The following is a 25,773-nucleotide window of genomic DNA, read 5'->3' as shown; positions in this document are numbered from 1 at the left end:
TTTATTTTTTTTAACTTTTGGTACTCCTTTTTGGATTTCATTTGTAGCTTTTCAAGTTTCTCACTAGAAAAAGGCAGGGAGATAAATATTATTTGTCTTTCCTATGTTTTTCCAATCATGCATGTGTTAATTTACAGCGACAGAGAGCAATTTTACGTTTTTTCTTTGTTATTGGGATTGTTAGTAATAACAATTAAAGTGATTTCCTAAAAAATTTCCTCATGTCTTTGTTTCTATTTATGCTGGATTCCTCTTGGTCTTTCTTTTTTTTTTTTTCCTATTTTTTCTCTTGATTTCTTTATGCTTTCTACATTTTATGTCTTGCATGTGTGAGTTCTTTCAGTTGAATGTCGGAAGTTAATTTATACTGATTAGCACCTGCAAATTTCATATTTCTGTATGTTTTAGGTTACAAGGAACATTTTCATATCTTTCTTCAACTCCTCTATATTTCTTTTTCCTCTATCTGATAATTGCTCATCGCTTCTGGGTATCATTTCCCAAATTATCCATTTTCGGTTTCTAATTTTCTAGCTTTTATTTTATTCGTTACTTCTGGTAAGTTTTCCCCTGTTTTTTGCCTTTCTTGCAGTGATTTCTGCCGTTCACTTCGGAATTCCTTTAAAAGTTTATCTATTTTTGCTTCAATTTTAGTTTTCTTACTCTTCCGCATAATTTCTAGCTTGATTTTCTATATGCATGTCAGTAAGTCTACTCTATCTGATGTGCACATGCATGTTTGAGATTGTACCTGGTGCATATAAGCTTATATTATTTTGGCTTACTCATCGTTGATATCTGTTCGTCTTTTTGAACTAATTACTAACTGTAAATCGAAATGTCAGTGCAAAAAATCTATTGTATTTATGTCTTTTTGTTAGGAAGTAAGTGGGTCTGTGCTACAATACCAAAGATTTAATGGTGATAATATCGGTTTTATTGTAAAACATACTTTCATTGTGTTTCTTTTTTCAGTAAATCTAATATATCTTATAGTTAATAATACTTTCCATCTGAATTGTTTTTTATTTTTTACTCTTATTTTATTTATTGTTTCGATTATTTTTCAATTTTGACTCAAGACGATGAGATTTCAAACTGTGCAAACTGATGAATCCAAAGTGTTCGGCGATATGCCTGAAACAACACAAAATTATTTGGTAAGAATTTCTTCTGTTTCTCTTTTGTATTATTGAGCAAATTAGGACTACCTTCAACTATACAAAGTTTTACATTCCTCTGAATTGGGGAACATTTTTCATAAAAGTTATACAAATGTAGAAATACTTATAGAAGGCTAGAAGCAATAGTAGCGTTTTGCATTTTCTTGTTATTTCAGTTGGATTTGTTGTGTTTGGTAATTGACCATGGTATTAAAGTTGAGATGGTTAATAAGCTGTCATTGATGATTCTTTTTTTGTCTACCAATTAATCTTTTTCTTGGCCAAGTATGGTGGACCTGTAATAATGTAAAATAAATTCTATTTAAAAGACTTCTCTATGCAGTAAAATATTATAGAATGATAAAACTAAATCGCTGGACTTCTAGATTCAGGGACGATTGAATTTTTTTGAGCCCTAGCAATGATGTTGATGCTGGTGACAAACAGATTGGAAAAAAATGCCGGGTCAACTATCAATGTGTTGTATAACCTTTCAAATAGTGAGATTTTGAATGCAGTATTTACCATAACTCAGAAGGTAAGAAAATTATGTTGTATTTAAGATATGCACAATATTATTTCTTAATTTTTCACTATCTATAGATATTTCATTCCTGACTATATTATTTTCTGCTTATGCATGTCTACTTCTGAATATTTTGTGTCAATTTGGTAGTAAAAACTGGCACTGAAAGGAACTCAATTAAAATAAAGGCTATATGAACGAAATCCTCAAAGGTCAGTAATGCACGCATTTATGTTCTATCAATAATTTTGGTTGCCCTTATCTTGCTTATTTTCAACATTGGTGGTAAAATAGCTCAACAATGCGAGGTACAAGAGTGTGATTCAATGATAAGGGCCTTATTGTTAACCGGAAATCTGGGGAATAATCAATCTTCTTTTACCAAAATGAGACATTGTTGCTTCTTTCAAGGTATACCCCTACGTTGTGTTCTTGTTTCCTAAGAAAGATTTAGTTAGTATTTTCTACAATATTGTTGGCGTGGATTTAGATCAGTAGATTGTGTTTGAAAAAGAATATGTATATGATGTTATTTAGACTGGTTTTTGGCTTTACAGGATTGAAGTTTATGGAAAGAGAGCTGGAAAGCTCACTAGCTTTTAGTAGCTTTTTGACTGAGTTTGAAGCGATTCACCAAGATGAAAAAAAGTTCAAGGATCATGCGTCTGAAGAATTCCTGAAATTTACTTAGGTAACTTTGCTAAATGTCACAGTTATGAGGTTAGACTTTTTTGCCACTCATTTTGATTGGTTAAGGTGTATTATTAGATTAATTTAGTTATTTCTTCCTTAAACTTATTGTAGGATCTGCCGACAAAATGATGTTGGGGGAGCAATACTCAGTTTTATATCCATTTTCCTTTCTTCGAAGGTTCTATTAATTTAATTTGGATGTTTGTGAAGAAATATTCATTGTTAGATCAAATTAACTTGAATGTGGTTGTGTCACTTAGAATACGAAAGGGTACATTACTACTTAAGGCAATTAATATAGAACAAAGAAAAAGGAAAAAAATATAATTGAGTAACGAAAGTTAATGTGACATCAACGTGAGTAGTTACTTTAATGTAATTGATGCAGAAGTTGAATTATCTTTATAATAATCTCTTAATAATAAAACATCTCATTTGACCTTTTTCTTTAGCGCAATCAATGGGAATATAGCGTCGTATGGGAATGCAAAAGGTGAGATAAAACCATATTAACCTGTTGATATTGGCACTTACTCAATGTTAATAAATTGAATAGTGAGCAGTAAAGTCCATTACTCCTGCTTACCTTGTGGCTATGGGGAGTAAAGGCTTAAGTTTCTAGCTAAATGATAGTTTACATATCATTCTGAAGCTTGAAATTGAGGTTTTAAGAGGTGCCTCTTCTATTTTGACTGGATACTGATAAGAAACGAAGTACACATTTCTTCTTTGATGGACAATTATGCTTTATAGTATGTGAAATTATAGAGATGCCAAAGCGCGAATGCTTGTTGTCAAAGCGCTTGCATCAGTGTGTGAAATCTAATTCGTGCCAGAAAATCGTTAAAATAAATATCTCTGTTTCTTTTCATTGACAATGAGGTTATGCAGACATCTTTTTAAACTTAGGATGGTTATTGTGAAAATAACTGAGATTCTGTTGGTTCTTGGGTTCGTGAAACTGTCATCGATGGCCGGAAATTGGAACAAATGGAACTTGCATCTATTTAAGAGTTTTCACTATTAAAATAAGAAACAAGATAGTAATGAAGGTGTTTATCAGGCTGCAAATAGCTACACATTTCATTAGCTATAGTCATATCTATTTTATCTGGAAGCAAAGATTTTCTAATTAATTTTCTAGAAGCAAAGATCTCTGTCTTCAATATCTTTCTTATTTTCTAAGAGTCCATTTCTACATCAATCATAGCTCACAATTGTTTTGTGCAACCTATAATTGCAGAATAGATATCTGAGCTTGAGAAGGTGTCAGCCACGATGTCACTTAATAAGCAATATGTAACCTTGATGCTAAACTTCATAGTTTAGCTTCAGAACCTATACGTCATCTCTTATCCCGAATCCTGATTATTCTGGAATAAACTTGAAAGATTGCTTATCCTCTTGAATCTGTTCGTTGGTTGATATATGTGCCATCTCTTGTGAGGTCATTGTGTGGAGTTCACTTTAAAGCTACTGCATAATCTAGACATTTAAACAATTTAGTGAATACTATTTTAAGCCATGTTAAATTTTCACACTGTTATAGAAAGTAACAAGCAATTGTTAGCTATATAGTTTAGTGAAGTCGTGTTGAATTTATTTTATTTTTGCAGCTAACCCCACCATTAGCAGAAAAGAAGTGGCTTGAAGGTGCTAAAAGAAGCTCTTGACATAAATCTTTGTGGCAAGCGATCGATACACTTCTTGAGATGCTTAGCAAGGACAGCAAAACACCTGATGTGTTCATTTAAATGGAAACCATGAGGTATTGTATTGTGTCCCCCTTCAAACTGTTTAACTCTCTTATTTGGTTAAAAGGGTTAGAGTATTATAAATCTCACAATCTACATATAGGAGAGATAAAGACTCTATAGAATTGAAGCAACTAAAAAGAGAGATAGGGGACTTTTAGTCAAAGCATTAAATTATTAAGTCACACATAATGTAATTGCACCATGAAGTTTGTCAGAGTTGGTTACCAGAGATGCTGTGTTCAATCTAAAAGGTTCTTAATGTTGGATGAGACAGGGTCCAAATATTATTAGGCTCTGTGATGATAATTCTAAAGTTTTTCATAGTTTCCTTCACGGAGGCATTAAGCTTCATACATTATAACTCTGATAGTGTAGTTCAACTGATATTTGAATATAATCATGGACTTCTATAAGATCACATATTTTATTTCCACAAAAAGAGCAAACTCTCAAACATGCAGTATACAAAATACAGAAACCCTTTGCAGATATCTCCTCGGACGTTGAGCTTTTGATCTAAGAATTTCAAGCCAGTCAAGATGAAACGACTAATTTTTAATCAATAATATTTCCTCTTCCTCTTTCAATATCTGTAGATAAGAGTAGACAACTTTACCAAGAGATAATACTGTAGAAATGAGCTCTTACTAAAAGGAAATGAGGTTCTTGGACAGACGTGTTCGTATAGGGATGGCTTAAGTATTTCTCAGAAAACATATCCATAACTGGTATTTTACTTCATGGGCGAATTCCAAGTAATCACTGTTGGCTCAAGCAAGTGGGGAGGAGAGAAGGGGAAGGATCTCAACTTCATAGCTAATACCAGTTGCGAAAAGAGAAGCGGGACAAGTTTCCACTGATACAAAATGTCCACTGACCCTCATTCCAGAGAACAGTTCTTCTCATACTCTGTTAGTATTGATTCCTACAAGTTTACCTTCCCAACAAAGTTTCAATTGTTGATTTTTTTTGTGGGGAGGGGTTTCCTGCGTTATTTTGTTCTGTTTTTCACATTATTGTCAGTTTCTGCTCCATATTTGTGCAATATGCACTTACTTTTCGGTTTCTGCACCATATTCTTCTAATTTTTTTGGTAGATTTTCCTGCATTTTGCACTTTTTTTGCACTCCATGCGTTTTCATTCATGTGTTCTGCACTTGCTTTACGGGTTTTGCTCTTTTTTGGGTGTATTTACCTGCAATTTTAACATGCTTTTTTGCAATTCAACTCATATTTTTCTGCATCTGGGATAAAGTTCTATTAAAATTGTATATTCAACTTTTAGCAAAATACTAAAAGTATGGTCACCTGCTCTACCTAGGTTTAACATCTTTTTCCTCTTCTTTGTTCCCAGAGAATCTAAAAATTCGGAATTGGACATGCGGCTGAATTTGATACTTTCATCAAATACTATTGCAAAAAGAAGGCTTATAGCAATGAAGTTCTATTGAGTGACTGACTTTTACAAGAAGTGCAATTTCTTTTGTACGGTTGCCCTTGCATATTTCATATTGTGTATGACATAATTACTGAAATGAATGTACATTGTATGGAGATATTATGTAAATATCTAATCAGCATGATTATATGTTTTCTTTATATGCACATGATTATTATGCTAAACAATTGAAATAAGTATGAACCTTTTTGGTACAACAATGCCGAGGTACAATAATGTTGGGCTTATGCCCATGCACAGCATGGGCTCGGGCCATCTAGTTAAATAATAAGAGGCAAAACACAAATCCAACAAAGCACAGAAGTATATAAAATTAATTTCAAGTTAAATATAGTTATAAAGCAATCGTGCTAGGACCATAAGATTTGAGGGTGCCTCACACCTTCCTTGCGGTCAACAAAATTCGTTACCCAATCATTTGTTTTTACGGACCATAAATAAGGAGTCAAACTTTTTATTTGACTAGGGATTCAATAAAGAGTGACTTGGAATACCAAAACTCAATTACAAGTGGCGACTCCTAATTAAATAAAAGAATCCCTATTCAAAAACTTACTTTAATTGAAAAAATCCTTTTAGATCACAAGTATATGCCTGATCCGAAAAAGGGTGACAATAATGAGTTTCGTTTACTATGTTATTTACATCTACATAGAACACTATATGAAGCTATCATATCTATTTGACTCCTCTAGTGCTACCGCCTACCAGTATCAATATGTCCTTGCGACCACAACGAGATTATCTTTGAAGGAGTTTGGACTTATTATAGCGTAGAAGTAGGATTTTGGCTGATTAGAAGATGTTTAGGTTAGTTTTTCACTTCATACTTAAGCTAAGATAAAGCTATCACGACATTTTCATATCCTCATTTTCTAGAGACCTAATTTTCACAAAGAAATCATCAGAAGATTTATCAAGAATGATTAGCATAATAATAATATAAAACCTATTCATACTACACTAATTGTTTAGTTTCTTCAAGACTTAGTTCAAAGACTCACAAAATCTGTTCAAAAGGGATTAATATTGGATTGATAAGAATTCATAGCAAAATTTGGAATCAACAACAAGGTCCATTTATTGAAACTGGAGTGCTAAGCTCCCGTTTATGTTTTACATTTTATAAACCGGTGTTTATGCTTTGAGGGAAAGAGGGGAAGGAGATAGGGTGAAATGGGTTCAATTCTTTTTTCTTTTTTTTTTCTTTTCTTTTCGGAATGGGTCGGTTATTAGTGCGGGTCGGGTGGGTTTTTATTAGAAATGGGCGGGGCCTTTTTTATCCAATCAAGGTCAGTTACGTGCCTTTTTAAAGATGGGACCAAGTCATTTAACAGTGGATTGAAAATACGATCTAAAAGTATGACGGTAGGGATAATTATACTAAGAAACTAAAACGAGGGGTAGATACAGCTCATTTTCTGCTGTAGAGGGACATATATGACTTTTTTCCCTACAAATAAGAAAATAATCCATATCTATACTGTATTAAAAGCACGAAGACCCTTAGTGAAATATTATTCGTAACCCTTTAAAAATAGAGTTCACACTGGACAAAATAGTCATTTGATTAGTTTTCTAATATTTAGGAATAGTCATTTAATTAATTCCATATTATTTGGGAATATTCATTTAATTAATGTCCTACTATTTAGTAATAGCCATTAAAGGGTAAAGATCCTCCCATTTAAGGTAAGGAGGGGGGGTGAAAGAATTTAGGTTTTTAATTTTATGGAGCCAGTGTGTGCCATTATGACTGGTATAGAAACTTAAACCCAATGTTGCCCAATAATGCATAACTGCTTTACAAGCTGTAAAAATGTGTTCAATGGTTTCAGTTTCCCTTTTACACACAGGACATAAAGGATCAATATTCAAGCCAATATGGTTAAGGTATGAGCGTGTGGGCAGCCTATTGTGAAGGCATTTCCACTGTAAAAAATATATCTTATTTGTGCAGTGAGCATCCCAAATCCACTTAAAATCCTCAGAGTTGTTTTCATTTGGTTGAATTAGTTTGTAGCAACTTTTTGATGAGAAAATTCCATTTCCCGTTAATTCCCAGTAACAAGAGTCATAAGCATTATGAAGAGGATGGATTGAGAAGATGTCATTCTTAATGTGTTGAGGAAGGTCAAAGGAAATTTTTGATAAATTCCATTTATTATTAGTCCAAATGTCTTTGATGGTAAGGTTGTTGATAGGTATTGTGAGAGGTCCCTCTAATTGATTTCTTAGCAAAGAAACTTTAGGGATCCAGTCTGTTTTCCAGATGTTCATAGAAGAATTTGTGCGTGGGATCCATTTTAAACTTTTATTTCAAACTTCCCACCCTTTTACTACACTTTTCCAAATAAAAGAAGTATTTTTTAAATTAGTGGAGGAGCCATAAAGTGAGGTAAGAGTTTTTGACCAAGGAACCTTAGAGTTATGTATGAGTCTCCAGGAGAGGTTAGCCAGGGTTACTAGGTTTTTTTCTTTTGCTGAGTGGATGCCAAGCCCCCCTTTGTTTTTATCCTTTGTCAGAGTATCCCAAGAGACTAGGTGAACTTTTTTTGAGTTCATAGTGGCTCCCCAGATGAAATTTTTCTGTATTTTGTTAATGTGTTTGGTAATTCTAGTGGGAAGGTAGTTATACTGCATGACGTGGTTAGGAATATTGTTTTGGGAAGTAGGGGCAAGAGTTGCTCTCCCTGCCATATTAAGAAAATTCGATTTCCAGGAGGCCAATTTATTTGCCATATTATCAAGGATAAACTAGTAATCGGAAGGTCTAGGCTTGTTGTTTGTAATTGGAAAACCAAGGTATTTTTCAAAACTATTACTAATTTTTATATTGAATAGTTTTGACAAAGACTTCGAAGTATGAGTGGAGGAGTTCTTGGAGACAATAATTTGAGAGTTTGAGAAATTAATTTTTGGGCCTGACAATTTACAAAAAGAATTTAGGCAATTGAGAATTGTTTTGGGGGACTTTTTGTCAATCTTGCACATTAGAGTCAGATCATCTGCATAGAATAGATGGGATAATTGACATTGATTCTTTCCCATCTTGATGGGAGACCAAATACCAATATCAACTTGGTGGTTGATCTGAATGGAAAGCATTTCCATGCAAAAGGTAAAAATATAGGGAGATAAGGGGTCTCCCTGCCTAATACCTCTACTAGTATAGAAGAAATTACTCTTGCTACCATTGACTAAGATTGATATCTCGCTGGTTGTGATATAAGACATAATTAAGGAAGAGATTTTTGGAGAAAAATTAAAATGACGAAGAGTTTTGTATATAAAAGACCATTCTAATCGGTCAAAAGCCTTTTCTAGGTCTATTTTCAGAACCAAATTTGCATTTGTTCCTTTTTGTTTGTGCATTTTAAGCATTAGTTCCTGAATAATAATAGCGTTATCACTAGTCTACCTTTGATAAAACTAGCTTGGTAAGGGCAAATTATATTGTCTAAAAAGGGTTTTAGTCTATTGGCTATGGTTTTTAATTTTGTAAATTGTGTTACATATCCCAATAGGTCAGAAAATTTTTAAATTATTTGCATTGAGAATTTTTGGGATAAGACAGAGGTAAGTTCCATTTATCCCCTCTGGGAGTTTGCCTGATTCAAAGGCTTGGTGGAAAAGATGTGTGACAGAGGTTTTTAGGTGTTGCCAATATTTTTTAAAGAAGAACGGGTGGAGACCATCTGGTTTAACAGTTTAAAATTGAAGATTGCTTTTTTGAGTTCTGACTCAGATAATGGATTATCTAAGGAACATAAGTTAAAAATTTTGTAACTACGTGGGTCAGTCTTAATAGCGGACCAATTGGAATAGATGTGGTCAGTAGTAAAAATTTGCTCAAAATAGTTGAGGGTGTGATCCATGATTTTTTGTGGTTCATCTATTCAGATACCTTCAATATCTTTGAGAAATACAATCTTATTAATTCTTCTATTATTTGTGGCACAAATGTGGAAAATTTTTGAGTTCAAATCCCCTTCATTGAGCCAGTTTATTCTAGAGCGTAATTTCTAAAAGTCTTCTTCCATTTTTAGGATATTGTTATAATCAGACTTGAGGGTAATTTCTAGATTATTAAGGAAGGTGCTCAGGCCATAGGAGCTAGAATTTTGTATACCCTTTGACCTAGCCAGAATTTTTTTCTTTTTTCTAAAAAGGTCTCCAAATGTTATATTTTTCCAATCAATAATACGATTCTTAAAAATTGTAGAGGCTACAACAAAGTTGGAGTCAAGCCAACACTCTTTAACAATGCTACCAAATTCACGGTGGCCACACCAATAAGATTCTAGTCTGAAAGGTTTTGTAAGGGTGTTTGCCTGTTTAGGAATTAATTCTAGAAGAATAGGATTGTTGTCCGAATGGGTTTTTGGCAGGTGAATTACGGATGCTTTGGGGAACATCCTTACCCATGCTTCATTAGCTAGTACTTTATCTAATCTTTCCATAATACGGTTATTGCTTATTTTATTGTAATTTGACCAGGTATATTTACAACTTTTAAAGCCTAGGTCCATTAGTTTACAGTAATTAATCATATTCCATAATTTGGCAGCCCTTCTTATATTTATAAGGTTACCCCTAGTTTATCATCTGCTACTAGAACATCATTGAAATCCCCTCCCAATAGCCAAGCATTTTTATAATTATCAAAAATATTTGTAATATTTTCCCACATGTTGTTTCTATTTGAAATCTTTGTACTTGCATAAATAGATGAAAATATCCAAGATTGTTGAGAAGGGATTACCTCAAGTAGTGCATGAATTTCATTGTTTCTTTTGACGAAATAGTTGACATTCACCATGTAAGTATCCCATATCACAGCCATACCAACTGATTGTCCCTCTCCTGGGACTTCTATCATATCCGAAAAACCATATCCATTCATGAGACTACCGTGATTTGTCATCCTTGTTTCAAGTAAGGTGACCATACAAGGATGGTGAGTGGCAATTAATTCGTGAAAATTTCTTCTAAATTCTACATTATTTCCTCCTCTAATATTCTAGATAATAATATTTTTAGCACGATTCATTGGGTGGTGAGGATGTTGTGGAGGACCATTGTACTGACTTCCTTGTAGGAATACTGGGTTCCTCCTTAACGAGGGAACTAGTATCATGGCTAATTTCCCTACTGTGGGATCCTGGGGCGGCCTCAAGTCTATTGTGCATTTGAATAGTGAAGGTGGACATGCTAGAATAAGCCTCTCCTCCTGCCTCTCCTTGAATAGATACACCTTTACTTCGTCTAGGTTTGAAGACTCTACCATTAGCTCCTCTATGAGATCTATCTCCCACTCCATCCCCCCCCCCCCCCCCCGTCTTGATTTCCTATATCTTGTGGCATATGGGGTTGGGGAACCTGTTGGTCCATTGGACCTGGGTTCATTGGAATTTCTTGTTGCATGGGGTTCTAAGGGAGTTCCCAAGGCATCAAGATTGGATTTAGGGCAATTAACTCTTGGGGGGGGGGGGGGGGGAAGAAGGGTAGCTCTAGACCCATGTTCTGAGAGAGATAAGGATTTTGAGAGAAGTGTTGGGGCATGTTCCATTGGGCACGCATGGTTTGGACTAGATTGTTGTTCATCCCGGGTGCTAGAGGTTGCATGATGTTGTTCACCCAAATGTGATTCAAGTAGTTGCTCATTGATAAGTGTAGACCATCGAACACAATTTGTGCTAGGAATTGTGGGGTGTTGATTATTATTATACTCTCTTGCCCGTTGATGTTCACTTGGAGTGATACCCCCCTCCCCATTAGACCTAGCTCTATCCAAGAGGTTGGGTGATGGTTCTGTGGAAGAGGTGGTTGAGCATAAACTATTAGGAAAGGAGGCATTTGTTGGGGGAAGGGAGGAAGGTTATCCATGAGGTGAGTTCTTTGGTTTCTCAGTATTTGAATTAGTCGGAATCTTCTCCGATTGTTTAGTGGGAGTCTTGGCATTTTTAGGAGAAGAGGTTTGGTAATATAAGGATTGATGGGTTGGAGTAGAGGGAATGATTACCTCTATTTGCATGTCACCGGAGAGGTTTAGCGTATTTGGAGATATATAATGGGATTTGCTAGGCACGTGTATAAGGTTGTTTTCCATTTGTAATGAAAGGTGTGTGTGGTTGGACGAGTATGCTTCCGTATGCAAAGGAGGGTTGTTTGTTTGTAGATTTTTGTCGTTTGTAGAGGGATTAAAACCTAGGTTATGATCATTATTGTTTAAAAAAGTAACCCATGATTGGTTATTAGGATTAATTAGGGGTGGTCTTGCTTATTAGATATTTTGTCTTCAAGTGGATTTAGAAGATTATTGTCAGGATTTGTTTTTCGAGCCCGGTTCAAATAATATATACTGGAATGGATTTGGTTTTGTTGAGAGGTGGTATTACTTAAAACCACTTGTTGGGTCTCTGAATTTAGAGGACTTTTAGAATCATCTATCAGATTATTTTTGGGGGTGATTTGGGATGAAGAATGATGAGGTTCTAGTTGTTGATTATTATCAAAATCATTATTAAAAACTTTTAGAATATATTTAAGTTTTTGAGTAATAAAATACTTACCCATTGTGGCATTGATTATCTTGGCATTAATACCTGATTCTTGAATCCCTGTATCAACCTCTTTTGATTTTTTTTGTTGAAGCCTCCTGCTTCGTGGGAAGGTGACTGTTTGCCATCCCTCGTCTAGTGAATCTGTTGGTTGATGCTGAGATTTCTTTGTTTGAATCGTAGATGTAGAATCTGTTTCCTTTGTTGTAACTTGCTTTTCCTGACAATCTGTGGTTCTATGTCCCAAGCGACCACATGATTAACAAAGATGATTGTCCGCTTCATAATGGATTTGTTGTCTATGACTTTCGATGAAGATAAATTTTTCTACTAGTTCGTCCATTGGCACTTCAATGCATAGTCTAGCATATCTTCCTCTTAGGGACGAAGATGTACAGGCGTCTACCTTTAGGAGTCTTCCAATGGCTTCCCCAGTTTTTTGCAATATTTGGCTATCGTAGAATTTTGTAGGTAATTGGGGTAGTCTTACCCAAACGGCAGTATGGATTTGTTTTGCATTCTTGGCTACGAAGTTTGGTTGCCAGCGTTGAATAGATAAAAAGGAACCATAGATAAACCATGGACCGTCTTGGAGATATGGTTCATATTTCCTTCATTTTGTAGTTTGACAATAAAGTAATCATTTACCAAGGCAATGAGAGAAAATTTTTCTTTAATTTTTCATAGTTCTTGAATTTTTTGTTTCAGAATTTGATGGAGGATTCCTTTAGCATGTAAATTTTATTATTAGGGAGTATTTCCATGGATGGTATATTTTTTGCTTGTCTTCAAGTGTGATGGGGACGGAGATAGATAGATTTTCATGATCCTCTTTTGGGTGAGGGAAAAACTCCTCTTCTTGAATGTCCATTGGTAGAATGAGGGAAGATAGAGGGTCAGTGGAGATATTAATTCTTTCCCCATTTCCAACTAGCTTTTCTTTAAAAATAGCCGGAATGGAGTCGTTTGGATTTACTAGGTTGTTTGGATCCCTGGTTAAGTTGCTTGGTATTAAGAGCCCGTTTGGATGAGCTTATTTTAAGTAGTTTTTAAGTCAAAATAACTTTTAAGCCATAGTTAGGATTTCTAGCTTTTGGCTTTTGACTTGTTTTTGTCATTTTAGCTTAAAAACAAGTGCTTAAAAGTACTTTTTTTACTTTATCCAAACACTACAAAATGACTTAAAAGCACTTAAAATAAGTCAATCCAAACGGGCTATAAATTATCCAATGGTTTTGGGGGGATTTTGGTAGTATCTAAATTGGAAGGGTTTGAATTCAAGGGGAACTTGAGTGTGTGACACGAATTTGAGAAAGGGTAGACCAGAGAGATGGAAGAGCTTCTCTCTCTACTCGTATCACTCACATCTTGACAACTTTATACTGTCAACATTCACTTCCTCATATTCTAATATTCAGTCGTTATTGGTAATTTTAAACGAAAATGTTTTTTGCCTCTAATTGTCAACCTCCCTCTAATTGTCAACCTCCCATTTCCCCCCAAAAGGTTCTATTATATTTTTATATTATTTTTTTTAGTTTCATTTCCATGAAATTGATTTACTTAACTGTATGTTTTTTCTTTCATTACTTTCACATTGAATATTTCGCTTGTTGTAATTTGGCGCCATTTGTTTTTCTGAATTGTCATTCTAAATATTAATTCAAAATATAATTTAACATTTCTCTTATGAACTTGTTTTAGAAAAAAAAGAAAGAAGGGACGTTCTGACTTCTGTGTTGAATCATGAATGTCAACTCGCTGAGCTTCTAAGTCATTAAGATGTTAACTAACGTAATAGTCCAAATTGTTTATAGTGTTTGTCCCAAATTGAAGACGTAGCATTTCTTTTTTCTTTATTCGACCCAAATCATGTTCATTCCTTATATTAAAAAGTACAAATATACATCATAGTCTACAATAATTCCATAACTTTTTTGCTTTTATGATTCTCAATATACCTTCTATTCCATTTTTTATCCCAATTTATGTGCATACTGCACTTGCTAAAATCTTTTTGAATATTTGATAAACTTACATATGAGCCTATACTATTTACAAATGTCATATATGTAGAGATCTAATAGAGAGCATCTTATATTGGTAACAAGGGCGGAGCTAGAGTGTCGGGAGCGGGTTCGACCGAACCCAATAGCTTTGGTTCGAACCTTGTATTAGTCTTAAAAAAATTCATTGTTAATTTAGAACCCAGTAACTTATAACGATTAGAATCCCGAACACATAAACTTAAAATCCTGGCTCCGCCTCTGATTGGGAAAATGACATTATATAGCCGCTCTCAAAATAATAGCCGAAAAAATATACATGTTTTGAATATACATACATTTTGTATGTTATATACAAAATTTATACAAATTTCATACACTTTTTTGGCTACCAAATGTAAATAGTTTTTGGCGCGGGCTAAAAGTGATAATACCCCTCTTATATTCACAGGGCCGGCTCAACGGCCAAGCAAGTGAGGCCCTTTCTTTAAGCCCCTCAAAAATTGCTCCCCCCCCCCCCCCCAACACCCACACAACCAACGCACACATAAATATTACTAGTAATTATTTTTATGTCTTAATATTTTTGTAAAAATATTAAATCTTGTAATGAAAAGAAAATCTTTGTAAAAAGAAAGAAGGAATTATGAAATAGGCCAGCTTAAAGGAGGAGACATGGGCATAATGAATCTTTACGTGTAAAAAATTGTATAATCTGTTGGCAAAGCCACATTTTCTTTTATAGGTCATGTCTTCCAAATTCATATTTGTACATATGTTTTTTTTCTGCTTCCTATGCATCTAATGTAGGCATATAAATTTTATTAAAATTAAATCCATGAAATAATTTGGATTATATTTTAAATTCAAGATATATTGGTCCAATAAATACTACGGGCTAATATAATTGAAGTAATTATATGAGTCCAATATATATGGATTAAATAAATAAGTCTTAATCCATTGGGCTAGCCCATTTAATTTGGCTAAAAAGATGAGCCAACTTTATTAAGCCCAAAATGTCATCTTCCTAGAGGCCTAGTTTGGTGACACGTGTCAAATGACGTGGCGCGCCTAGTCAAATGGAAGAGCCAATAGGATTGTGCCACATGTCAAAATGACAAGGCATGCCAAGTCACACTAAAAGGCCAATGAAATCGTGCCATGTGTGCAAGTGACATGTTCTGGCCAATCAAATGCGGCCATGTCACACTTCAATTTGATTGGTCGAAAAGAGTTTGTTCTTATCATAACTCTTCCCTTCCACAACTGTAAATAGGGGTCTTCATAACTCAGAAAGGGGACCAGGAGTTATAACAAGAAGCAAGAGAGAGCTCGTGGATCAAACACCGCAAATTTTTCTACAAGTTTCAAGCTTCAAGCAATCAAGTTCAAGTTCAAGAAATAAAGTTCAAGTTCAAGAACGAAGAACAAATCAAGTTCAAGCTCAAGAACGAAGAACAAATCAAGGTAAAGTTCAAGCGATCAAGCTAAAGCTCAAGAACAAGATCGTCGTTCGTGGAAACAAATATAGATTCAAGATCAAGCTCAAAGGCCCTTGAATTTATTTATTATTGGAAAGAAGAATCAGAGGATTCATAGAGATTGTAACACTCAAATATTCAAAATAAAATACTACGATTGTTGCAATATTTTTCGGTCTTGATTTTGTTTTCTCGACGCAATTTATTGTCTACATCTAATATTCTGTCAAAAAAAACGTTGAATAATTTGAATTGCACATGAATTTTCATACTTTCTCATGTTTTCAAGCGTCTAAGTAAATTGAAGTAGTGAAACTCTTTCATGGATTAATTTATTTTGATATAAATCAATAAGTTATCAACTTTCAAAATCAAGTTTTAACTGTTCTAAATTTTTATTATCTTTTCAAATTAGAATTTAAATAGATTAACAAGAAAATCAGTATAAATCAAATTACTGAAAACTCAAAGAAAGAGAATGATTAAAACTTAATACAATATCAAAAAGTACTCTTAATAAATTTCTATTAATCAATAAAAAAAACCAAATAAAATAAGTAGTGTTCTTAAAATAAACAATTCGCCGAACTAATTGAGTTAACGCTAATCAATCCAAGAAAAGAAGAACGCTTGTCAAAAATTAAAAAAAAAAATCAAATAAATGAATATTAAATTTTCTTTAGGCATCTTAATAAAATTTACTTTAGGCCAGGAATATTATTGAGCCGCAAATTTGTTTATTAACTGTTTCCTAAGTTGTCTTACCATTTATGCACGTCCTATTCTTAACAGTTAATACCGATCCTTACTAATGCTAGGAATATATTTTCTTTTCATTTTTTAGAAGTTGTCGTACTACCTGGTTCATCTTTAACCATTTTCTATCGGTACGTAAATAGGAACCAAAGTTCATAACTTCCAATGCACAACTTACCTACTTAGCCATATGGATACGTCTACCAGAGCTGCCTACTGAATTTTATGACCTTGAGATCTTACATAGGGTTGGCTCCAAACATGGGACGCTACTTAAATTAGATACGTGCACATCCACAACCACTAGAGGTAGATATGCACGTATATGTATTGAAGTCCCCCTAGAATGTCCGGTAAAAACTCACATATTCATTGGCAATCATCGTCAACAAATACTTTATGCAGGTCTCACTATGTTATGCACACTATGTGGACTTTTAGGACACAACAAAAATTTATGCACCCAAACACACTCTCCTACAGCCTCCACCACCAACTCACCCATTTCCACAGCTACTCCAAAAGCCACAATGTCCACACCAAACATCAACACAATTGCTACACAAACCCCATCCGCATCACCTACATCTACTGACAACGAATGGAAAATAGTCACTTTCCCCACAAGATCAAAAAACAAAAGTCCATCACGCGGCAAAGGAACTCTATCACCACGCTCAAATCAATCACTGGAACTTAGTCACCCCCCTCGCAGTGTCAAGACGGCTGGGCCACTAGAGATTGACCACATAGGCCCTACAGGTAAGATCTCTAACAAATCACTCCCAATCCCTACTCCCTCTCCTAAAGGAAAAGACATGCATACCCCTCCAAAATTCTCTAATAATAAAACATTACTCCTAATTGAAGAAAATACGGATACTGCTATGATGGACTCAGTCACTACTCAAACTAGCCCAACGTTAACCACTTCCAAGCCCACCACGATATCTCCTAAATCAGATCAAACCACCCAAAGCCCAACCCAAATGACTATAGGCACGCCTACCCATTCCAAAGGCCACCAAGCATCCATTCCTCCTTCCACGTCAACCCAATCCCATACAACCTCAAGCCACGTGGATAAGACTACAAACATGGAAGCCACCTCGCCTTCTCCGTCAGAACTAGCCCCAACATCCACTTCTACACAATCCAATACCCAAACTCATGATGGCCCTAACAAATCGACTTTCCCAAGCCCACAACCAACTCAATAGCCTATTTCCAACCAACACACTCTTCACTCAGCCCAACACCTATCACCCACGCCACATGCAATACCTCCCTGTGAAATTACCCTTACCAGCAAACTATCATCAATTACACCATCAAATCAACTGCACCCACTGACCACTCCAATAAATCCCAAGCCTGCAAACATACCGTTAATTAAAACACCAAATATTTCCCCTACTACTACACGAAAACCTCCTCATATAACTAACCAACACCCAAATGAATCATCTACCATTAAACCTACAACACAGGAGAACACTCTCTTACTCCAACACACCCCTCCTCAACCATCCCATAACCATGAATCGCAACATCAACCATCCTTGGAACAACCCACCTCGACACCTACCACCACTTTACATCACTCAATATCTACCCACAAAAGCTTACCCTCAATCATGGATAGAAATGAGCCTACTGGAACATGCACTCACATTCACGATGGAGGTGGAAGGCCAGGAAGTGATACTCATGCTCCAGAACCCAGCAGATATTGCATAGTAGTAACAGAAGGCATGAGGATGGGGGTGGAACTCTACAACCAGTATCTATGGGTCATGCATCCACTCTCGTCCATGCAACATTTCCAGACACACATACCGCTCCCCCCACTATACTACAATAAAACATCTCCCATGGAGCTACCATTTTATCCACCACAAGTTCCAACCCACTCACTAGTTCCATGGATACAACAAAGGTCAACCATATATATCCCATCTCCATTGCATGCACAAGCAACACCATATCAACCCACTCCAGTGCATCCACCACTAGCTACTCCCAACGTACTCGACGAAATAGAGAAACTCGAGGTGGCAGCAACAATGGAGGACATAAGGGAAACTCAGCCAATTTTGTGCTTCCTCAACAACAACAAATACTACGACCTCAAAGAACAATATGCAAGAAAGGTGATCATCATGTGCCCGCTGGAACTCCAAAGCTGCTCACTCAATCTCCGTCCAACAAACAACCCAGAGGTAGGAAAGTACGGGCTAGTATTGATCCCCTCATTACTGGGAACAACAGTGCCCCAAGTGGAGACAACACAGACTCCACCACCCTCACCCTCCACAGTAATCAAATGCAGTTTATCATATGGAATTTTCGTGGAGCTCAGTCACAAGACTTCAAGAGAAATTTTCGTTCATTACTCAACTATCACCAACCTGCCCTAGTGGCCCTACTGGAAACTCATCTCCAATTCCATACTCACTTGAAGGAAGAGTTTGGTTTTACAAAAATGGCACAAGCACCAACACACGGACACTCAGGTGGTATCGCATTACTATGGCATGAAGAACTGCTTCAGCTTGATCAAATAGAGGTGACCCTAGAAGCCATACACTCTATTGTTCAGGTACCTCCTAACCCTACTACTTGGTTATTTTCGATTATATATGCAAAAAATGACTTGCATGCACGTACTTCATTATGGGCTCATTTAATGACCATGCATGATAATATCCATATGCCTTGGTTAATCGGGGGTAATTTTAATGAAATAACTCGTGCAAATGAAAAATATGGAGGTAACCCTATAAATAATTCAAGATGTGACAAATTCATCCAATGTCTTGACTATTGTAACTTATTAGACTTAGGCTTTAGAGGGAGCAGATATACATGGACAAACAAACGATTCCTAGCTAATAGAATTTTGGAACGATTAGACAGATTTGTTTGTAATTATGAATGGCTTAACCTCTTTCCTGAAGCCAATGTACAACATCTTCCACGAACCCATTCAGATCACTATCCGTTAATCCTTCAATTGAAACTAAAATTTCCATGTAAAGAGTCTTTCGATTTGAAACCATTTGGTCATCCCACCCGTCATTCCCTTCTCTTATTACCAATCACTGGACTCCTAATAAATATTTGTTAAAAGCAATTACTGATTTCACTGAAGATGTCCAAAACTGGAATCAACACACTTTTGAGAACATTTTTAAAAAAACAGAAAAACTTATTGGCTCGTCTAAATGGTCTTCAATCATCACCTAGTTACCCCACTACTCATTTCTTTCAAATATTAGAAAAGGAACTCATAGATGAATTTAATCAACTGCTTAAAATGGAAGAGGACTTTTGGCAATTAAAATCCAGAATCAATTGGCTTCAACAAGGGGATGTCAATACTAAGTTTTTCCATCTCATAACCCTCTAACGACGGAGGAGGAATAGGATCACAACACTTAAGGATCTAGGAGGTAATTGGATTATGGAACAACCACTAGTAAATAATTTAATCAATAATTATTACACCACTTTATTCACCACTTCACACAACCGCTCCTACATTAAACAGCCTAACCATGATTTTCATACACTAACTGCCATGGATCATACCATCTTGACACGCCCATTAACCCCTCAGGAAATACATCATGCTATTCGTTTGTTCCAACCCCTTAAAGCTCCAGGGCCAGATAGTTTACACCCCTTTTTCTATCAAACTTATTGGCCTCAAGTTGCCCAATCAGTAGTCTCCTTTTGTAATGAGGTTTTACTACTTGCCAAATACCTACTCAAATTAACGAAACATACATATGCCTCATTCCTAAGGTCAAAAACCCTTCACTGATCACTCAATATCGCCCAATTGGGCTTTGCAATACTATCTATAAAATAATCACTAAAATAATTGTGCAACGTATTAAACCTTTCATAAATAAAATAATAAGTCCGGAGCAATCTGCCTTCTTAAAAGGACGTAAAGCCTCGGATAATGCCATAATCGTTCAAGAAATTCTAAATTACTTCCGTAAGAAGAAAGGTCATGTAGCAAATTTTTTGATTAAAGTTGACCTCGAAAAAGCCTTTGACAAGATGGAATGGGGCTTCATCAAAGAAACATTACATTTCTTTAATTTCCCTCATAATATCATCTCCTTAATAATGTCTTGTACCACAACCTCCTCTATTTCAATTCTTATCAATGGTCACCCTTCACCTTTCTTCTTTCCCTCAAGGGGAATCAGGCAAGGAGATCCTTTATCACCTTACCTTTATATCTCATGGAAAGACTCTCACGACAAATCCACCAACTAGTGGATTATCAACAATGGAAAGTAATCAAATTATCCAACAAAGGTCCCCAATTCTCACATCTACTTTTTGCATATGATATTACTCTTACCTCCAAAATAACTACATCTAGTGTCCACACAATAATTGATACCCTTACTCTTTTTTACTCAAAAATCAGGACAAAGTATCAATTTCACTAAATCAAAAATTTATTTCTCCAGTAATGTCACACCAATGGACAAATCATTTGTCCTAAGTTCTTTTAACATGAGGGAGGGTGTCCTTTTTGGTAAATATCTTGGATTTCTCTTGTTTGTTAATAAACCAACATCTCGTGATTTTCAATACATCTTAGACAACTTCAAAGCTAAGTTGTCAGGATGGAAAATCAATATGCTTTCGATGGCGGGACGTACTACCTTAATAAAATCTACCTTAAACACACTACCAAACCATGTTATGCAATACATCAAAATACCTGCCCAAGTAGTCAACAGAATGAATCGCTATCAAAGAAATTTTCTTTGGGGTACTACTGAACACAAAAAGAAACTTCACTTGATTAAATGATCAGTAGTACAAAAACCTAAGCATCAAGGTGGTCTAGGTATTCAAAACCTAACTACTAAAAACAATGCCCTGTTAGGAAACTTAGCTTGACGTCTTTTTAAATGTCCACCCACCCTGTGGGCATCTCTATTACTGAATAAATATAAAAAGAACACAAAAGGCTCTAACACATCACTTACATGGAAAAATATACAACTAGAATGGAAACATTGCCAACTAGGTTTAGTATGGCATATTGCGAAAGGAACGCACATAAACATCTGGAATGAGCCATGGCTTGGACCAAATATTATCCTTCGAAATTCTATACAGGGACCACTAACCTCTCATGAATTACATGCCACAGTCAGCCACCACATAATCAACACTCAAATTGATACCACTTTACTATCCTTTGTCTTTCCAGAACACACCCTTTCATTGATCAACCAAATCCATATTCCAACTTTAACTAACCCCCACGCTTTTGATCAGATCATTTGGGGGCTCACTCCCAATAGCCAATTCTCTGTTAAATTATTATATCATACTCTAGAAGAACCAAAAATAGCCTAACGCACACAATTGGATTTGGAAATTACATTTACCTCCAAAAATAATACATTTTCTTTGGCTAATCTCACATCAAAGATTAGCCACAGCTACTTACCTTCACCATATACATGTCACACAATCCAATACATGCAATCTTCGTCTTCAAAGTGCAGAAACAATTAACCACCTTCTATTCCAATGCCCTACCACAGCCACTATATGGTCTTAATTGGGATTGCCACTACCTTACATGCTTGTGACATCCTACTCTCAACACCCATCCAAATCATCCAGCAGTTAATCAATAACTCTAAGAGCGTCCCTTTCAACTTGCCATCACGCATTCTTATCCCACACATAGTATGGCATATTTGGAAGCTCAAAAATCACTATATCTTTAAACGACAATCACAGCCCCCTCCTTCAAGACAGAATTTTCTATCACAAGCAGTAGAATATCACTACCTTATTCAACAAAAAGCACAAGCACCAACACACACACACATGTATGTCAAATGGCGCCCACCACCTTTAGGTAAAATTAAATTAAACACTGATGGGGCCGCCAAAGACAATCCAACTAAAAATATTATAGGAGTAGTATTCCGCAATGCAATGGGACACTGTTTACTGGGCTTCATGGGTGCTTCATGGGTACAAGACCTACAGGTAACTCCACTTTTATGGAATTAAATGCATTATTACACGATTTGCAATTAGCTTGGCTTCATCAATACCAATAGAAGTGAACGTGGTTTCTACTGAGGTAATATCAATGCTTAACAAAAATAATTTACACTACTCATCCACGTTAATGGAATGCAGGTACTTAATCCAGCAGCTAGGTAATCCTCCGATTATCCACATACAGGGAGCAAAACTACGTTGCACATACTCTCGCTCAGAATGGCACCACTGTCAATGTGCAAGACTACACAACAATCTTCACCCAGCCACCAACCTTTTTGCTACCACATCTTTTGGCTGATCAACAAGGAACTGCATACCCAAGACTTGTGAAGATCACAAGCCCAGACAACTTGGGGGCATGCTTGTGAACTTGACACATCTTTTGCAGCTCAAGCCCTTGTTCATCTACCAGCCCCCTATTTTGAAAGTGAGCACTCCAACGATCACCCTTTTGATTACACTTTTAGTAATGTATTGCAACAAGCTCCTTGTAATGTTACCGCTTAAATTAATATAATTTCGTCTGTTGACCAAAAAAAATAAAAATAAAGCATTCTTCAAGAAAGTTTACCCCAAAATACCAAACTAGATTCAATGTGGTGTTTGTTTAAAAAAAATTGTTGAAATTCTTTCTGAATTCTTTTTCAATTTTTCAAACTTTCACTAGTTCTGGATAAGCCGATACAAACCTCGACTTCCATAAGAAAAATGACCTAAAACCTGTTAAAGAAGGTTCCTGTAGATGATCAGATGTGCATGTTTAACTGTGAAACTATTCCATAAGAAAAATGACCTAAAATTATTGCTATATACAACCACATAGAGCTGCATTCTATACAACATGGAGTCGAGCAAGCTCAACTCTTTACAACAAGTTCAAGTTTACAAATTCAAATACACCAAAAGCTAAGGTTGTGCTTAGGGAGAATAATATACATCGTTTCCTCCCTTTCAAAAACAAGCAACTAAAATAGACTAGTTAAACAAAATATGCATAGGAGTTTAAAGTACTAAACAAGTGGAACCATCTTACATACCTTCAGCAGAAGTAAATATAATGACATTGAACAAAAGTTTGGATCTACTAACCCTTTCGAAGACACAAACATCACCTACTTTTAGGCTATTGTCAAGCACAAACTTCTTCCAACCGGAGGTCAACTTAGCATTTGCTGTTCCAAGAATGCATTTTACAGCCCAGGATTTCTTGCTTGAAACTTGAAGTACCACATCACTATGTTTAGTGGCAAAAAATTTCCTAGCTATCGGCAGTGTTATGGACTGTCAATTTGAAGGATGCATTATCATACATAACAAAAGATTCATCATTAATAAATAGGATTAGCTTTAGGTCGCTATCCTAAGAATAGCTATCTTACCAATCGCATCCGGCCGCTGGCAGAAGACACATATGATGGATGCATGAAACATATGAAGAATGGATTTTCAGATGTAAAGGCTTTCGCTCTTTGATACGCTATAACCATTTCTTTGTCCACCGCTTTGCCCTTACAAGAAGACTTAGATTGTTGCACATGCTTCCTAGTGTCTTCACTGAATTCTTCTGCAGAAATTCAAGCCAACACAACCACATTGAACGATCAAGAAAGTACCTTTAGTGGATTCTAAATTTAAAGCTATGATTTTCTGTATACAACAGAATAATTTATAGCGAGCCATTCAATAACCTTTAATTTTTGAAGTGAAACCATCTGAATCTCCGTTCTGCTTCTTTTCAAGATTCAGTTTCCTGCTGTGAACTATTTTGGGTTGAGAACATGGAACTGATTTCTCAGTTTTGATAGTCTTGTTTTTACAATCAGAAACCCCTGCCAATTTTTCATCTATTTTATGCACTGGTTTGCTCTCAGCCGCACGAAATATAGTGACATCTAGAATGGGCTTAGAGCCACCCTTAATCAATTCAAATACACAAACGTCTTCAGATTTTAACTTATTGTCCAGTACGAATGCCTTCCAAGAGAAACAAATTTGTGTTTTTGATATACCCAGGGTATATTTGACAAGCCAAGACCCTCTTCCAGGAACACGAAGCACTAATAAATTGCCACATTCCTCGGGGACATATTTCCTAGCAAATAAGAACGATATGTGCTGCCAAAAGAGATGGACGCAGTAAATTGAGTATATGGCGTGCACTATATGGATTGAATGAAGATCAAAGTATTGGAAAGTCTATAAAGTTTAGCTTAGCTTACCAGTCTGTATGCTTTTGAGACATATGATGGTTGCATAAAATATAAAACAAATGGATTCTCAGACTTAAAAGCTTTTGCTCTTTGATATTCTATAGACCCCTCTTTGTTCAATACTATCTTGTTTTTAGCATAAACCACCTTGGACTGTTGCTTGTGCATCCTGCAACTTTCTCTGCTTCCTTCAAACAGAAATTCAAAATCCATGTGTTACTACTAAATTGTCATGTAAGCAGATAAGGTGAAGCTACATCATCCTCTTGTCTGTTTTCCACATTGATACCTTCGGTATGAATGTCAATTGAGACATCATCCTCTGTCTCCCCTTCTGGTCTTTTTCTTTCGCTGCTCTTTCTTAACGGGTAATGGCCCAATATCTCAACAGAATGCTCAATCCCACTGCATTCCCCATTTTCTTCTGAAGATATTCAAGTCAATATAATTTCATCAATATGATCAAGATAATTTACTATAAGATGGAACATAATGTAAGTTTTCTAATGTCCTATAAAGAATCCAAATTATCACCTTTAATATTTGAACCGGAACCATATGAACCTCCTCTTCGCTGCTTTAATTTCCTGCTGTGAACAATTTTGGGTTGAGAACATGGAACAAAATTATCAGTATCGATAATCTTGTTTTTACCATCAGAAACCCCTGTCTCTTCGCGAGCTATCTTATGCATTGGAATGCTCCCAGCTGCTAGAAATATAGTAACATCCATCAAGGGCTTACTGCCCTTAATCACTTCAAATACACAAACATCACCAAGTTTTAACTCATTGTCAAGCACGAATTTCTTCCAAAAAACTTTAGCATTTCCTGGTCCGATTGTGCATTTGACAGACCAAGATCCTCTGCCTGGAACACAAAGCACTAAATTGCCATATTTCTCAAGGAAATACTTCCTAGCAAATTTCAATGATATGGACTGCCAAAGGAGATGGATCAGTAATTGATTTTAAAATTATGCGATCCATATGGATTGAATAAAGATCAGAGTATTGGAAAGTACACAGAGTTTATAGCTTACCAGAATGTACGGTGACGAGACATATGATGGTTGCATAAAAGCTAA

General features: G+C 35.7%; 1 protein-coding gene and 1 long non-coding RNA gene across 5 annotated transcripts; one reads left to right on the top strand and one right to left on the bottom strand.

The window, feature by feature from the left end:
• LOC109211620 lies at positions 1,664 to 5,738 on the top strand. 4 transcript variants are annotated; one of them, XR_002065751.1, is made up of 8 exons: positions 1,664 to 1,701; positions 1,840 to 1,901; positions 2,005 to 2,100; positions 2,247 to 2,409; positions 2,494 to 2,560; positions 3,999 to 4,150; positions 4,814 to 5,050; positions 5,494 to 5,738. It is a non-coding gene; the product is annotated as an uncharacterized LOC109211620 (long non-coding RNA). The 4 variants fall into 4 exon arrangements; XR_002065754.1 differs by having other exon boundaries at positions 1,674 to 1,901; positions 2,247 to 2,380; XR_002065750.1 differs by having other exon boundaries at positions 1,674 to 1,901.
• Positions 22,732 to 25,764, bottom strand: LOC109220377 (B3 domain-containing protein Os11g0197600-like). Its single transcript, XM_019384843.1, has 8 exons — positions 25,729 to 25,764; positions 25,221 to 25,626; positions 24,976 to 25,110; positions 24,696 to 24,874; positions 24,165 to 24,591; positions 23,856 to 24,040; positions 23,566 to 23,757; positions 22,732 to 22,785 (listed from the first exon to the last, which is right to left on the bottom strand). Exons 1-8 carry the CDS (start codon positions 25,762 to 25,764, stop codon positions 22,732 to 22,734), a joined length of 1,614 nt encoding a protein of 537 aa, XP_019240388.1.

Source organism: Nicotiana attenuata, chromosome 2 (assembly GCF_001879085.1).
Source record: "Nicotiana attenuata strain UT chromosome 2, NIATTr2, whole genome shotgun sequence".
Lineage (NCBI taxonomy): Eukaryota > Viridiplantae > Streptophyta > Magnoliopsida > Solanales > Solanaceae > Nicotiana > Nicotiana attenuata.
Note: the sequence above shows the minus strand (reverse complement) of the source record. Positions and strands in the feature narration are given on the sequence as shown.

What these genes read in the sequence shown, in the direction of transcription:
- LOC109220377 (XM_019384843.1), bottom strand. Translation starts at nt 25,764, where the DNA reads ATGCAACCATCATATGTCTCGTCACCGTACATTCTG. An exon ending in TTCCGGTTCAAATATTAAAG is followed by an intron (nt 25,111 to 25,220) that starts GTGATAATTTGG and finishes GAATATCTTCAG; the next exon opens with AAGAAAATGGGGAATGCAGT. An exon ending in TCTCAAAAGCATACAGACTG is followed by an intron (nt 24,592 to 24,695) that starts GTAAGCTAAGCT and finishes CTCTTTTGGCAG; the next exon opens with CACATATCGTTCTTATTTGC.